Consider the following 16,498-nt stretch of genomic DNA (forward strand, 5'->3'; position numbering starts at 1 on the left):
GTGGGGAGCAGAGGCACCGGTGCCAGGATCCACAGGAGGGGTCCAGAGAGGAGAGGGGGAGAGAGCAGCCCACAGACAGCCCTGGCGGGTGGAAAGAGGCAGGTGGAAGGTGTGGGCCTCTAGGCAGCCGGAACTTCATCTTGAGCTAGGTGACCGTGTGTTTCCGCTTGGACCGCTTAGATCCGGCTAGCCGTCTCCCCACCAGGCTTGGGCGGCCGGAGCAGGAGCCAGGCCAGGCTCTGCTCAGTGCTCCCTGGACCTCGCGTGGGGCTGGCCAGAAACGGCTGAAAGATGTGTTTCAGCACAGCTGCAGGGCTTGCCTCTGCACAGCATGGTCCTCAGGGACCCGGGCCAGTGCCTCACAGTGAGCGCATCTGGAGAGGTGACCTCCTGCCTCAGTCCCTTTAGGCACCCAGACTCCTTTGGATCCAAGGTCATTTCAAAAAGGAAAAAGAAATCAAGTGTCCTTCGCCGATTACACGCTGTCTTACCAAAATGTACCACCAGGTGGCGCTAAGGGACTTTACTGAGAAATGACACCTGGGAGTATACTTTCCCAATAATCTGACTTTTTTCACTTTCCTGTCACAGAAACTCAGCAGATGCAATTTAGAGAACCAGAACGCCTGTCCCTTCTCACCCGCCTGGAAGAAGTGCCATCCCCAGGGGTCTCGTGTGTGGTCCACATTCAGCTCCAATCGTGGGTGCGGTCCTGGGCAACCTGTGGACCAACGTTCTCAAACTTGAGCCTGCAGAGCCACCTGGAGGGCTTGTTAAACGAGATGCTGGGCCCTCCGGAGTTCCTGGTTCCGTAGATCTGGGACGGGCCCGGGAACGAGCATTTCTGACAAGCCCCAGGTGATGCTGCTGGTTCAGGGACCTCCCCCTGAGGACCCTGCGACGGAGGGTTCCAGAAGCATCAGATGCCCTAACCATAGGCAGAACCAGCTGCCACAGCCCTGCCGGCTGGAGCCCTCAGGCTGCAAGGAGCTCCCCATCCCCTGACCCCCATCATGTCCCCAGTCATGGCCCTGGCCCTGCTGAGGGGCTAGGCTGACGAGTCTCCCCTGGAACGCTCAGCTCAGCTACTCCACTGGGAAGTCACAACAGCCTTTTAAAATCAGCAAAAAGCCAGCCGTGAACATCTCGTGAATAAGGCTATGGAGGGCCCGAGCCAGGAATCCGGGTGCCCGAGGTGTAGAATATTCTGGCCCAACGTTGGACCACCCCTACATCAATGTTCTCAACGTGTGGTTCCTCGACCAGCAACAGCATCTGGAATTTAGAAATAAAAATTCTTGGACCACACCCCAGACCCACTGAGTCAGAAGCTCTCAGGTGGGTCCTGCCACGTGCGTGTTTTGATTCAAGCTAATTAGGCAGACTTTCGGCCCCATGACCTTTGCCCCTTAGCTGTATGCCCATGAATACATTATGTTACTCGGCAAAGGAACTTCTTACTCAGCTGACCTTAAAAAACAGGGAGATTATTCTAGATTATTCCTAATTCCACGGGCCCTTAAGAGCAGAAATCAGGGAGATTAGATGCATGAGAAAGATTCGAAGCACCATTGCTGTCCTTGAAGATGGAGGGGCCACATGCCAAGGAAGGTGGACGGCGTCTGGTGTAAATCCTGGCCGACAGCCAGCAAAGAAATAGGGTCCTTGGTCCCAGCGGCACACAGAAGGGAATTCTGCCAATGACAGGAATGGGACAGGCAGCAGATTCGGCCCACCACCCAACAAGAACCTCCAGATACGGGGGACCCAGGCCGGCGGACACCTTCATTTCAAGGCTGTGAGCCCCAGAGCAGAGAAACCAGCCAAGCCTGCCCCGACTTCTAACCTGCAGAACTGTAAGGTCACAAGGAAGTGCTGTTTTAGGCCCTGACTTTTGTGAAAATTTATTATGGCCGCAAGAGAAAACTAATATGACTCATGTTTCATCAGACCCCCTGCTAGGTTTTACTTATTATAAGCACATATATTATTATAGAGGAAATGCTTTGGCAATATTTTGATAACTAATTCGGCAGATAATATTTTGTTTCAATATAATTCGTTTCCTTTTAATTCTATGTACTTTATGCCTTTGACATTTTTCTTTTTTTTATGGAAAATGTCAATATCTTATTTTACTATTATTATTGTAAGTACGTGATGCCAAAGAAATGAAGGTAATTTTACAAACTCAGAATTTTGGCAAATACATGAAATCTCTGTTTTATTACAGTTTTATGCCACATTAGTTCAAATGCATTTCTCTACAACTACGCCAACAGAGCTCCTCTGGAAGTATTTCAGTCATCCTTAATATGTGACTTTACCAAAGACTTAGAAGGTAAAATAAACATAAAATTTCAAATTAGTAACTTTTAATTATGAATGAGATAAGAAATAAAGTCATCAGCTGATGGCTGGGGCTATTAATTTCCAACAAGACACTTTGTTGAAATGTTTCTTCTGATACCCCAGGTATAAATGAGAACCTTCAAAACACAAGGGCAGAAGCAAAGTACAATACAGAAGCCTCTTTAGCTTCAGCTTCCCATAGTCCTAAACCTCTGACGGAAGCCATATGCCTTTAACATTTTTCTCAGAAAGGCTCCAGGGGCTTCACCAGACTGCTGGGCAGGCGATTGGCGGGGGGATGGCACAGAAGAGACAGTGAAGCCCCCCGCAGTTAGAGAGACAACGACCTCAGAGTTAGACAAGCCAGTCTTTCTGCAGCAGCTACGGGTGGGGACAGGCGGCCAAGCAGAGAGCTTTATCTCATATTCTCAGAAACTAGGCTAACCCTTTATGAAACGTCTTACTTTTTTTTTTTTTTTTTTTTGGTATGCGGGCCTCTCACTGTTGTGGCCTCTCCCGTTGCGGAGCACAGGCTCCGGACGCGCAGGCTCAGCAGCCCTGGCTCACGGACCCAGCCGCTCCGCGGCATGCGGGATCTTCCCAGACTGGGGCACGAACCCGTGTCCCCTGCATTGGCAGGCGGACTCTCAACCACTGCGCCACCAGGGAAGCCCCGTCTTACTTTTATAGTCAATAAATGCATATGAGTTCACAGAGAGACAAGCATTCTTTTCGCCCTGGAACCAGACTTCACCGGTTGATGTGCCCACCACATCAGGCTGGGCTCCCTCATCTCCTGAGGAGACTGGGGTCCTTCTCAGTCTCTCGGGCAGAGGTTTTCAACCTCATCACCGTGGCCACTGGAAGAGCTACATTTTACATCACAAACCATAGACATCATACAAAGATATAAGTACATGTGTGTATTTGCACAAATCTATATACTTAAACACACATACAGATATATTTAAAACAAAGGTTTCACAAAATAAATCCTGCCTCTACTCGCCATGCACCCTGTCATTTCCTCTTCGGTCTTAGGCTAGTGCTGTGAATTCCTTCTTTTCTCAAGCCAGTCGATCCTGCTGAGTTCATTTTACAACCCAGTAATGAGTTGTAACTGGTGGTTTGGAAAACACTGGTGTCTAGAACCATGACTGGGTGTGCATCCACTTCTCTAAACACTCATTCACACACACACACGTACACACACATACACACACACATACACGCATACACTTACATACACACATATACTTACATGCACACATGCACACATACACTTATATACACATATATACTTGCATGCACACATGCACACATATAAAAACATGCACACACATTACACACGTACACAGTTACATACACACATTTTACACATACACTTACACACACACATATATACATATACTAACGCACAAATATATACACACACATACACGCATACACACACTTACATATACACTTACATACAGACATATACACACATATACATATACACATATGCACACATGCACACATATAAAAACGTGCACACAATCACACACACACACACCCTGACCCTCCCTCCATCCTCTCAGGGCCTCAGAGGAAACCACACATTCACCAAGTCACCAAAACGGTGCGTCTGGTCCCCAACCCGTGGTTTGTCAACAAGAGCAGGACGCGTTTTAAGGGCAGTACTCGCTTTCCTGAGCTGGGGTCTTTGCCTTCGGGGACCATCCCCAGGCCCCCGTTTGCTCTCCGTGGCCCCTGAGTTGCTGCACAGGGAGGGGTCGGGTGGCGGGTGGGGCAGGCATCAGGATTCTGGACTCAAGTCCTGAGATCTGGAGGACACTGTGCACCCACCAAAAGCAGCACATCTCACGTGGCTTCAGCAGGGTTTGATCTTGTCAGGCATTGGTGGGATAGAGACAAAGTCACATATAGCCTTTAATGGTCTGGGTTTTCTAGAGGGGCAGATTTTTAAATTTTTGTTCCCTTGTCCCTTATGTGTACTTGTCAAACCGAACGTCAACTTACTTTTGGATTTGGGAAATGTGGTTACACAGCGTAAGAAGCGTATTCTAACCCAACGTCCCCATCAGAATGGCCCGGTGTACAGTAACGAGAGGAAGAAAACTGGAGGAATCACAGGGTTGGCGGGGGTGGGGTGACCCACGAAGCTCATTAACCGCAAAGGAAGGCCACAGAGACAGGACTGCGCTTTCCTGCAAAGTTTGCAAAAAGCTTTTCTGCTCATTTGCAAACTAAGCGTCACCGAAAAAAGAAAAGGGGTGGGGTGGAAATGCAAAGTTTCCGCTGACAAGTTCTGAGCAGGAGCAAATCCCAGCACAACCCCTCTCTCCAGGGCTGCAGTCAAATTCCGAAGGAGAGAGTTCAGGTCATGAGAAGAGAAACAGGAAGCACAGATTCATGCGAGCGTAGGGTAAGAACCCCAACGTATGTCCATTTCTTATTTTCAAAAACAAGGTTAAACTGGGCAAGACAGATCGGTTATGCAGAAGTGGGGATAGCTTACCCTCGGTGGGGGAGGGGCAGCGACTCAAAGGGGGCCTGCGGGGGATCTCCAGGGACCACGAATTTGTGGGACCCACTGCCCGCATTGGCCCAGGGCTTTTCCATTCTGGGCAGGAAGGCGTCCCGGGGAGTGGACTGCTGGTCACCCCACTGGGGATGCTGTTTGCGGCTCTGAGGGCTGAGGACACAGGTGTGTTGAGTCTGTAGAATTCACAGCGCTAGATGCACGAGTGCTCACCTGTGCAGGCCCGTGACACCTGAATGAGAGGGGCAGACAGGAGGGGCGGGCATACCTGGGCCTGCAGCTCGGCTCTCTGGGCCTGCAGGAGGCAGAGCACCTCTTGGCTGTCCTCCAGCTGGCTCTGCAGGGTGGCCACCTCCCTTTCCGTCAAGAGCTTCGCCTGCACAAAGAAGCCAGACTCAGCACGCTCACACTCGGAGGAGAGGGGCCGCTGTGTTCTGCATATTTACGTCCCCCCAAGTTCGCAGACCGAGGCCCTAACCCCCAATGCATGGCATCTGGAGGTGGGACCTTTGGCAGGAGGGTTGGTTTAGATGAGGTCATGAGGGTCGGGCCCCCACGATGGGATTAGTGTCCTTATTAGAAGAGGACGAGACACCAGGGCCCCCTCTTCCATGCGGGCAGGAAGGAAAGGACAGAGAGAGGGGTGGCATCTACCAGCCGGGATGGGGTTCTCCCCAGGGGCCAAATCTGCCAGCCCCCTGACCTTGGACTTCCAGCCTCCGGAACTGTAAGCAATAAGTGTCTGTTGGTTGAGCCACCTGGTCTACGGTATTTTGTCACAGCAGCCAAGCTGACTCAGGTAGGCCCACCATGGCCACTCACTGCCTTTTCACTTTGTTTTCTAAGCCTGAGCCCTGAGCCAGAGCCACCAACTGTGCTGAGCCGTCCCCATGGCACACAGCAGGGGCCATGGCGACAGGGGAAGCCCTGTTGGTGCTCCCCGAATGTTTTGGAAGTAGGTCCACCCTCAACCTCTCCACACTCTGCAGAGCAGCTGCCCTTTTCCCACCAGCCTCTCCACATTATTCAGAAACATCTAAACCCCTTCCTGAGAGCCTGGCCTCTCTAGAGCAGCGCCTTCTGACACAGAGACACCCCCCCCCGCCCCCTGCCGGGCAGAGTCACAGCCCAGCACGTTCACGGCCACCCACTGAAGGTGCCCCTGCTCTGCAGCTGCCTGCAAAGTGGCCGGAGCAACGAGACACAGAGAAAGTGAGAGCAAGGGAGGAGGAGTGGGCCTGGGGACAGAGCTGCCTAAGGATGGTGTGTTTCTTTCTGAGTCTCCCAGCGGAGATGTGCATTCTCTCAGTCTCTCTGTGTGTGTCTCTCTCCCTGTCTGTCAGTCTGTTTTTCTCTCTCTCTGTCCTCCCTGCTTCTCTGTGCCTCGGCTCCCGCCTCCCTGCCCCAAAGACACAGACGTGGGGACAGCTGGGAGCAGAGGGGACTCACGTTCTGGGTACCACTACATGGAGGATGTGCAAACATGTCAGCTGAGACCTGCAGCCACAGCATGGACGCAGACACGCTGCAAATCCCTCACCCACCTCCCCGCCAGGGCCCGGCCTGCTTGTCTGGCCCCGCCTCTCCTCACCGCCCAGCTCCTACTTATACTACATCCTCCCCATGTCCATCCACAGGTGCCCCCACAGTGCCTCGCGCACAGGAGGCCCTTGGATACTTACTGTAGAGGAAGGAAGACAGCCGGCAGCTGTCAGCTGGAAGCCGGCACTAACCAACACCCCCCAGCTTGATGCTCCCTCCTTATAACTTTACAGATGATGCCACCTCAACACCTAAAGATGTCACTCTGGGATCCCAGGGGAACAAGACAGAAACAAGACCGGCTCTGCAACTGTGTCTGAGCTCAGACCAAGCGATCACTGTGTAACCACAGAAATGACCACTAACTCAAGTGATGGTGCTTAGTTACCAAGCACAGCCTTAGCCTCACCCCATACCTTGGCCTCCAAGGTACAAAATAGGGGGATATTCAGCCATAAGACCAGCCCCCCACCCCTCAACAGTACCCAGACCAGCGCAGGTCCCCATCCACGGCGTATACCCTCCCCTCCTGTGGGGAGTAATAAACCCAGCTTGATTTGACCACAGGGGTGGCCCCAGGGACCTCTGGCTACAGGACACTGACTTTATGCTTTATGGACACATTAACCCCAGGCTCCTAGGAAGCAATGCTAATTATATCCTTTGTGCAAACTCAACGGGCATTTTCTAGGACAGTAACAAGAGTCAAAGGGGCAAACCTGAAAGCAACCACCTAGCTCGTATGTAGAATTTTTCAGCTGAGATTAATAAAGAATGTGATTCTTTCTACATCTGCTTTTTAACGTGCACACGAATCCCTGAGCATCTTGCTAAAATGCAGATTCTGACACAGTGGGTCTGCTGGGGGTCGGGCTGCAGATGCTGCATTTGTCTCAAGCTCCTGGGCAACGATGCTGAGGGTCTCTGATGATCACTGACACTATTAAACTAGGTCTAGATGGCTCTACATTCGTACAACTCAGAAGAACAGGGTTACAAGGGAACAGATGATGTGATTTTAAAAGTATGCTCTGATGTAAAACACCTATGAACTAAAGGAAAAATGTCTGCAAAACAGAACTAAAGTGTCTGGAAAGAAGTCTCTGACAAAGAAAATTATGCTTTAGGAGGAGCTGTTTTTTAGGCCTTAGTGGCAACCCCAGTTCAGTTGGGGTCATTGGTGGGCAATGTGGACAAGAATATCCCCGTCAAGGCCAAAAAAAGTAACTCTCCTGCCTCTTAGATGTTACTTGGCAGGGTTCAAAAGTGTCTCTGAAAGCAAATTTGGGGGTTTCTTTAGCTTTGATATAAAAAATTAGGTTCAAACAAACACCCTAGCCCACTGGTTCTCCAGGGTGTGGGCCTGGGTAGACTTCTGTCCTAAGTCATCCTTGCAGAAAAACCCAGAGTCTTCTCAGTTGAACAATCTACAAAACCCTGTCCCAGCGTAACATTCTTCTGAAGAAAGGACACATGACATTTTTGTTTTAATCTGCATCCTTTTCAGTTTATTTTTACAATACCCTATCATGCATCACAAAATCCTATAAACCACATTAGGGGAAAAGATACATCAATATCGTGTTGCCCTGCTAGCGAGCTAAGTGAGGAAGGGATTTGGAACATATTGGGAATAAGGTTTTACATCCAAATCCCAGTTTTTTAAAAATCGGCTTCAATCACCTCTATCCTTTCCCAAGAGTTTTCATGCCCCAGACTAGCAGAGCCTGACCTTGAAAATAGAGTCACTAATTGTCTGAGGTTCTCTGTATTCAAAATTATGGTCAAATTGATAAGGGGAATAAGAAAACAAACAACCCAATAAAAAAATATGGGCAAAAGTCTTGGGTAGATAGTCCAACAAAGAAGCTATACAAACGGCAAATAAGCGCATGAAAAGATGCTCAACATCATTAAGGCGTGAGGGGATGCAAGTTAAAAGCACGGCGAGATACACAACATACCTATTAGAGTAGCAAACGGCAAAACCAAAGTAAAAACCCAACATACCCAGCGTTGACAAGGAAGCAAAGCGACAGAAACTTCCATCCGTTGCCAGTGGGGATGCAGCAGTGCTACAGTGCTTGGGAAACAGTCTGGAAGTTTCTTATAAACTAGACAAGGAAGGACAGCCCGTAATCCTCAAGAGGAAATACCTAAGAAGATGGTCAGGGGCACAGTTTATGTCCTCAGATGTCTAAATACCCACGTTCACGGTCTGAGTGAAAGAGCAGAAGAGTGAACTTCGAATGTGAACCCGCAGTGGGGGTGACCTGGCGCCTCTCCCTGGGTCTCTGGGCTCCCGGGGCTGCAGGACAAATCCCCACATGCGGTCTTGCAGCCGCCTGGGCTCCGTTCTTACCTCCCTCGTGCCACTGGTTACGGCGGCTGCTTGCGGGGTGGTCTGGATGATCTGCTGCAGGATGCTGACGTAGGTCTGAATCTCCAGAAGGTTCTGTTGGGGGAGGAAAGCGTTCCCATGAGAACTTGAGCTCCCCACATTTTCCCCTCCAGTACCAGGTGACCTGCAGGATGAATGCCTTCACGTGTCCCACCGCCACAAATAGGACAGACGGTGATGGGTGCGGAGGCCGCTTTATGCCTCCTTTAATCTCATGAGAACACTGGGCTCGATGAATAAACCGAGGCCTAGTTCACGTCACCTTCCCTTCAGTCCCGTGGCTGCCTTGCGGCTGTCTCCATAGCGCTCTGGATGCAGGGTTATCAGAAAAACAGGGATGGGGGACAAAGAGATCCCGGAGGGCACAAAGGACCTTGCTGACTGCAGCACAGGCGGTGCTTCAGAGGACAGGCTGTGGCCAGTCCGGCGGGGACTGCCTCACTCACTAGCTGCACGTGGCCTCAGGCAAGGTATTCAAACCGCCTAAACCTCTGATTCTTCCACAAAAGAGGGATTAACAACCTGAAGGCAATGCCTGGTCCCTTTCACCAGCAGATCACCTGGGCCTGCTCCGTGCACGAGAGCTGCCGACGTAGCACAGCTGCCCCCTCTGCAGAACTGCCCTCGGCCACACAGTGGTCATCCTGCCAGGAAGCTATGCAACTGCCCCCAATGCCACACCATGTCCCACCCGGACCAATGACTCCCGGCTCAGGACACAAGACCAACCCTCTTGCCTCAAGGTGGGACCAAGCCTGTGGTGTGAGTCACGCTCCAGAGCCCCCATGGGATCAGGCTGAGCCTGGACTCCAGCTCAGCCCCTTCCCCTGCGCCTTCCTAACCCCCATCCCACCTATAGGCACCTCAGGCTCTGCTGACAGGGAACCTAGGACACTGTCTCTTGAGGCTGTTTTTTGGGATTCAGTGAGACAATGCAGCAGGCACCCACAGAGACAGGAAGGGACTCTGATGCTGCCTGAGCACTTGCCAAGTTCCAGGTGGTACCAGGTGCTTCACCCATATTACTTCACGTTGCCTCAGTGTGACTTTCCCCAGAGGCAGACAGTTATAGATCGAAAGTTGTGTCCTTCCAAAATTCATGTGCTGAAGCCCTAACCCCCAGCAGGATGGTATTTGGAGGTGGGACCTTTGGGGAACAATTAGATTTAGATGAGGGCATGAAGGTGGGGCCCCCAGGGTGGGATTAGTGCCCTGATAAGAAAGGCAGTCACTCTCTCTATGGATACGGATCTAGGAAAGGCCAGGTGAGTGCATGGCAAAAAGGCAGCCGTCTGCAAGCCAGGAAGAGGGTCCTCACGAGAACCCAACCCTGCCAGCATGCTGATCTCGGTGCTCCAGGCTCCAGAACTGAGAGGAATGAATTTCTGTTGCTCATAAGCCACCCAGTCTGTGGTACTTCGTCATAGCAGCCCCAGCTGAGTAAGATACAGACCCTGGGGGAAGGATCTGGGTGCAAATAGTTTGCTTGGGCAAAGATGTCAGGAAACATGAGCAGTGGAGCGGGGAGGTGAGACACTGTGTTTTCAGGTGAATTACCCCTGTGGGCACCAGTCCTAGTGGGCTCTCTGGGAGCCGGTGCAGAGGGAGCTGGGGTACGTGTCCACCAACTCCATCCGTCCCTGGCTGAGGCTGCTCCCTCAGCATTAACTCCCCAACATTTCCTGTGAGGCAGACCTGCCCTCCGCTGCCTGGTGCACATCCGTCCTGAGGCAGAGACACAGATACTGCAGCTCGAGGGAGGCCAGGCTCCCTGGAGAGGTCAGCCCCGAGGGCTGAGGATCATGGCCAGGCCCACAGGTGTCTATGCTCAGATGACATGGCTGTGCAGGAAGGAGAGTCTGGCGTTTGCATTTCAAAGATGAAGAAGCTCAGAGAGGTTAGGCCACTGGCCCTTGGTTACACAGCTCCAGGACTGGACATTTCCAGAGCACCAAGGCCCCCCCAACGTGAGGCCTGTGAGAAGCTGGCAGGGGTGGGGGCAGAGCACAGCACTACATGCGAGGAGGCCCCTGCATGCCATGTGTTCCCTCAGAGACAGCGCTAAAAAATTACGATTTTTGCATTTTCTCCATGTTCTGAGCTGAACCAGTCAACAGGCTACAGCTTAATCAAGACGGATCTGTGTGCAATTACTCTGTGGACTGTGACGTCCTGCACAGATACTGGCTCCCCCCGACCCATAACCCCCCCACACACACACACCGCCCCCCCCACATACACACACACACACACACACACACACACACACACCCCACACACACACACTGCCCCCCCACATACACATACACACACACACACACACACACACACACACACACCACACTGCCACCCCTCCCACAGCCCCGCAGGTCTGGCTCACTAGGTGCCGTCCAGCGACCAGCCCAGCCCCGCTTGGTTCGGGACATCGCACACAGGGCAGCCCACTCCAGCCACCCCATTTTTTTCAGCCACGAGTGCCCTGAACTGGTTTTTTGGGGGAAGGGCTACAGAAGGGTCATGGTTACCTTTTTGTACCTGTCCTTGGCCGCACTGATGTCATCCTGCAGAAACTGGGCTTCGATCTGAAGGCGCAGGTTACTCAGCAGGGCTTCATCTGCCTCCTGCAATGAGAGGCATCGACTCTGAGGGGCCGCGGGGGGCGGGGGGCGGAGAGCACGGGCGTGGGTGTGACATCGGCCGGGTCTTACCAAAATGCAGACTTGTTTCGTGGGTCTGGGAGGGCATCTGAGATTCTGCATTTCTAGCCAAGCACTGGGTTAGCCCATTGGACCTGGTCTAGAATAGTAGTTCTCAGCTGAGAGTGATTTTGCCCCCAAGGGGACATTTGGCACAATCTCGAGGCTTTTTAAATTGTCACCACTTGGTGGGGGTGGGGGGGTGGGGGGGTGCAGGGGCGGGCGGGAGGTGGGGGTGTTACTACCGGCATCTAGTGGGTAGCAGCCACCGATGCTGTTAATATCCTACAATACTTAGGACAACCCCGCACAAGAAAGAATTCTCCAGTCCGAAGTGTCAGTAGTGCCAGAGTTGAGAAGCCTTGATCTAGAAAGATCAGGGGGAAAGAGTACATTTATACACCGATAACCTTAAAATTTAAGTTACATCTGTATTTGTTCTATATCCTATCATCAGTGAGTTGAGTTTCTAAGACTAAGAAACAGTTTTCCCTTAACACTGAAACCTTCATTTTAGAATGAAGCTAGACTAACACAACACTGTAAGTCAACCATACTCCAATAAAAATTAAAAATAAACAAATACAATAGAATGAAGCTAGACCCCTATCTTACCATTCACAAAAATGAACTCTAAATGGATGAAAGATTTAAATAATTTAATACTGAAACAAAAACTCCAAGAAGAAAACAGGAAAAAGCTCCCTGACATGGGTGTTGGCAATGAGTTTTTTGGACACGACACCTAAAGCACAGGCAACGAAATCAAAAAATTACAAGTGAGACTACATCAAACTCAAAACACCTGTGCACAGAACCATCAACAAAGTGAAAAGACAACCTATGGGATAGGAAACCTTAATTTTAAGAGTTTTCTCCCAAGGACTGTTGACACCTTGAGGCCATGTATCTTCAACATAAAATTCATGTTTTAGCATGATTGCTGTGGTGAATAGTGTTTGTTCCTTTCAAGTTGGAAATAACACTTAGGACAGAAGATTGAATGTTCTCACCAAACTTTTTGATAATTCACCAACTTTTATCTCATTGATCTTTTTTTTCAATAAATTTATTTGTTTTATTTATTTATCATTTTTGGCTGTGTTGGGTCTTCGTTGCTGCGTGCGGGCTTCTCTTGTTGCGGAGCACGGGCTCTAGGCGCATGGGCTTCAGTAGTTGTGGCTCTTGGGCTCTAGAGCGCAGGCTCAGTAGTTGTGGTGCACGGGCTTAGTTGCTCCGCAGCATGTGGGATCTTCCCGGACCAGGGCTCAGACCCGTGTCCCCTGCATTGGCAGGTGGATTCTTAACCACTGCGCCACCAGGGAAGCCCATATCTCATTGATCTTGTTTGGATCAACAAAATAGGTATGAGTAAGTATTTGTGCTCTTCATAAGACAGTGCTGTGATGTCTGGAACTGACTTAAATACTTCAACAATTCAGCGAAATGTTACAGGTCCAAGTTCCTTGCCCCCTCTGCCACGCCCACCTGCCAATACCTGAGGGCTTGCTAAGTGAATTTTTACTGACTTCCTAATGACTTGTTAAAAAGCATGATGAACGTTAGCAATGCGCTCTCACTGACAAAGGTAGAAATGTGGTTTGCTAAAATAGTTAAGATACTCCCTACCACTGCGTGAACAGAGTTAAGACAGTCAAGGTATGTGGACAGGCCAAGATATTTTGGGACACACGCCATCCTGGTACTAATAGCATTTAGGTTCCAGGGAGGCATTAGGCCTGCACTCTTAGGAAAGGCACTTGATTCCTTATAATCGTTCCTGTAAAAGACCGCTGGTGTAGGGAGATATGATTGTCTGACACCGACAGCAAGGATACCAGAATCCTGACCCTATTGTATCACCTGCCTTGAATGAGCTTTTCATGCAAAGTGTTGTCTTAGCACCTAAAACAGCAGAGATCTGGGACTTCATGGAGCCTGGAGAAGAGGCTGTATGAACCTTAGGGACTGCATCAGAAAAAAGGCTTATTTAATAAATATCCATTCACGTGAATTTGGTCTGAAACTTCAGCAAGATTGTCAGGGATCGGCTAACCCTCACCCAACTCAAACCTCTGAAACTATTTTATTTACCCAAGAGAACTTCAGAGTTTATCTTAAAGAACTTAAGAGTTGTGCCAGATCAGATTGGTCGATTTGCAATCGTTAGCGATGTACCTTCACACATGCCTTTTGTGTAGGTTTATGCAAGCCAAAATTAAATAAGTTGGGACTTCCCTGGTGGTGCAGTGGTTAAAAATCCACCTGACAATGCAGGAGACACAGGTTCAATCCCTGGTCTGGGAAGATCCCATATGCTGCGGGGCAACTAAGCCCGCGAGCCACAACTACTGAGCCCACGCGCCACAACTACTGAAGCCTGTGCACCTAGAGCCCATGCTCCACAACAGGAGAAGCCACCGCAATGAGAAGCCTGTGCACTACAATGAAGAGTAGCTCCCGCTCGTCACAACTAGAGAAAGCCCGCGCATAGCAACGAAGACCCAATGCAGCCAAAAAAATAATAATAATAATAAAATTTTTTAAATTAAATGTTATTCTAATACAGGGTTGTCCAACCCTCAGGCATAATTTTAAATTTCTTAGTAGCCCCATTAAATAAAAGAAACAGGTTAAATTAATTTTAACAATATATTTTATTTCACCCAATATACCCAAAATCTTATCATTTTATCATGTCATCAACATTTTAAAAGCTATTGATGAGATATTTTCCTTTTTTCCAGGCTAGGTCTTTGAAACCTGGTGTGTATTTCACACTCACAACACATCACATCGATTTGAACTCTCTGCATTTTGACCCCTCCCCAGCCTCACATGGCTAGTGGCCCCTGCGCTGGACACGGAAGGTCTAGAGGACTGATTTTAGACACGTGGACCATCTTGTCTTCTTCAGTGTCTCCTGCTCTAGGGTGAATCCCACAGCCCTTTCAGCCTCTAATTTCCAGTTACCAAATCCTTTCCCCTGAAGGCTCTGAAATCCCTTCATGGATACCAGGGATGCCAACGCTGGGCAAACAGGTGGGGAGGGAAGAAGGGAAGGACCCCAAGACCCAGAGCCGGTTCCTCACCCGCAGCCCCTGGACTCTCCTGCATGCTTTCCCCGAGGTACCACCCACTTCTCAGCCCTGGAGCTGGGCCTCCGCTGTCCAAGCTCCGCTGCCCATCGAGAGAAGCAACAGCGTGTGTGAAAATCACACCCTTTAAGGGACCCACCCATGGTCTGAAGTATTATTTTTAAATCAGAAGTAAAAGAATGAACCAAATTATTAAAAGGGATGCATGTCGCCAGGTACAGGGCTCTGAACTAAAATAATGTGAAATCCGTCTTTGGGTGTTTTAGCTTCTGGGCTCATTCTTTTGATAAATGAGTTAACCAGTCGCTGACTTTTGATACGCTCTGCCTTCAGGAGTTTACCATCCTGGGGGCTTAATGATGGCTCCTCAAATCCTGTGTCACAGGGATGGTCACACAGAGTACAATGAAAACACAGCAGTATTGCCCTTGTTTCAAGACCTGTGCTGTCCGACTCTCCCCACCGCCCCAGCCCCCGGGAGAGCAGAGCATTACGGATGCTCTTGTGCAAACGCCCCAGGGAAGGTGGGGTGCCCCTTGGAGGTCCTGGTGAATGGCTTTCTGAATTACTCAGGACTGTCACATAAGCCTGGGGAAGCCCCTTCATGACAGACATGGTGAAGGAAAGTAAGCCTGGGTGTCTTTCCAGCAGTGGGAAAGGGCTGAGGAACCAGATAGATCCTGGGTAATTGACAGGCCTTGGGAAGGACAGAAACCAGGGAAGTCCCAGCAATCTAAGCAGCTGGGGTCCACGGCACAGCCCTTGGGACGACCCAGCTCCAAAGGCATTCATCTCCGCCCCCAGGAGTCACATCTCTGAGAGAGAGCTGCGATTGGCCCACATGGTCACATGACTGTCGTCTTGCGGACAATCCTACTAGGACTACACTGACGGGAAGGAAAATCAGCCCCACCCCCTTGAGGCACGGTGGTTCCTTGTGAAAGTGATTCTCAGCTCTGGGGATGGGACACTGCTGAGTGGGCGTGGCTAAATCCGGGTCAGAGAGGAGGCAGTGCGGGGTGGAGACCTGAACTTCACCTTCACTTTCGGGATGCTTTTCTACTCTCCCCACCCTCGGCCCCTCAAGATTGCTGAGGATGGAATGGGGCAGGGAATTCTCAAACATCGTAATTTTCACCAAAAATTCACCCACAATTGATACACAATCACTGGAGCTGAAGAACTGAAAGTGAGGTTTCAAGGACCTTTTGTGTTATTACTTATAAAGGGATCGAACACTCAAGATTTTAGAACTAGAAGGGACCCTGGGACTTCCCTGGTTGCGCAGTGGTTAAGACTCCAAGCTCCCAATGCAGGAGGCCCGGGTTCGATCCGTGGTCGGGGAACTAGATCCCACATGCATGCCGCAACTAAGAGTTCACATGCCACAACTAAGGAGCCCTCGAGCCGCAACTAAGACCCGGTGCAACCAAATTAATTAATTTTAAAAAAAATAGAAGGGACCCTAAAGGTCATTGGTCCTCACACTTTTTAAAGCCACATGTGTCATCCTTCAAACAAAATATCCCAGGGAAGCCAACATACAGAAGGAAAGCAGAGATGTGCTTCTCGAAGGACAGGACGGGGGACAGGAACCCCGATCGGCTGGCAACCCTCCTCCCTCAGAGGCCCTTCAGCAAATCCATGGAACCCGAGGACTCTGACAAACGCAGCTCAGAAACTGGAGTCTCACCTTACGGACGGGGAGATATCGCACCAGTGGGCCGTTCAGCTAGTTAACAGAGGTTAACTGGAGATAATGGGAATGCGATCTTCCCTCTACTAGTCAGGAGTTGAGGGCTGAGTCCTGACCCTGTCCTGCAAGGTGCTTGCTGTTCGTCCCCCACCTCCCTCTCAGGGTCAA

The 16,498-nt window shown here is 50.3% G+C and overlaps 1 protein-coding gene across 1 annotated transcript in view; it reads right to left on the reverse strand.

The window, feature by feature from the left end:
• The window catches only part of BFSP1 (beaded filament structural protein 1), a 37,972-nt gene that overhangs the window by 9,497 nt on the left and 11,977 nt on the right, over positions 1–16,498 (reverse strand). Inside the window, exons 3-5 of the mRNA XM_060285001.1 lie at positions 11,366–11,461; positions 8,802–8,894; positions 5,166–5,273 (exon numbers count right to left, since the gene is read on the reverse strand). Of these exons, the coding sequence (XP_060140984.1) occupies positions 5,166–5,273; positions 8,802–8,894; positions 11,366–11,461 (297 nt within the window). The remainder of the gene's footprint in view (positions 1–5,165; positions 5,274–8,801; positions 8,895–11,365; positions 11,462–16,498) is intronic.

The sequence above is a fragment of the Globicephala melas genome, chromosome 15 (genome assembly GCF_963455315.2).
Source record: "Globicephala melas chromosome 15, mGloMel1.2, whole genome shotgun sequence".
Lineage (NCBI taxonomy): Eukaryota > Metazoa > Chordata > Mammalia > Artiodactyla > Delphinidae > Globicephala > Globicephala melas.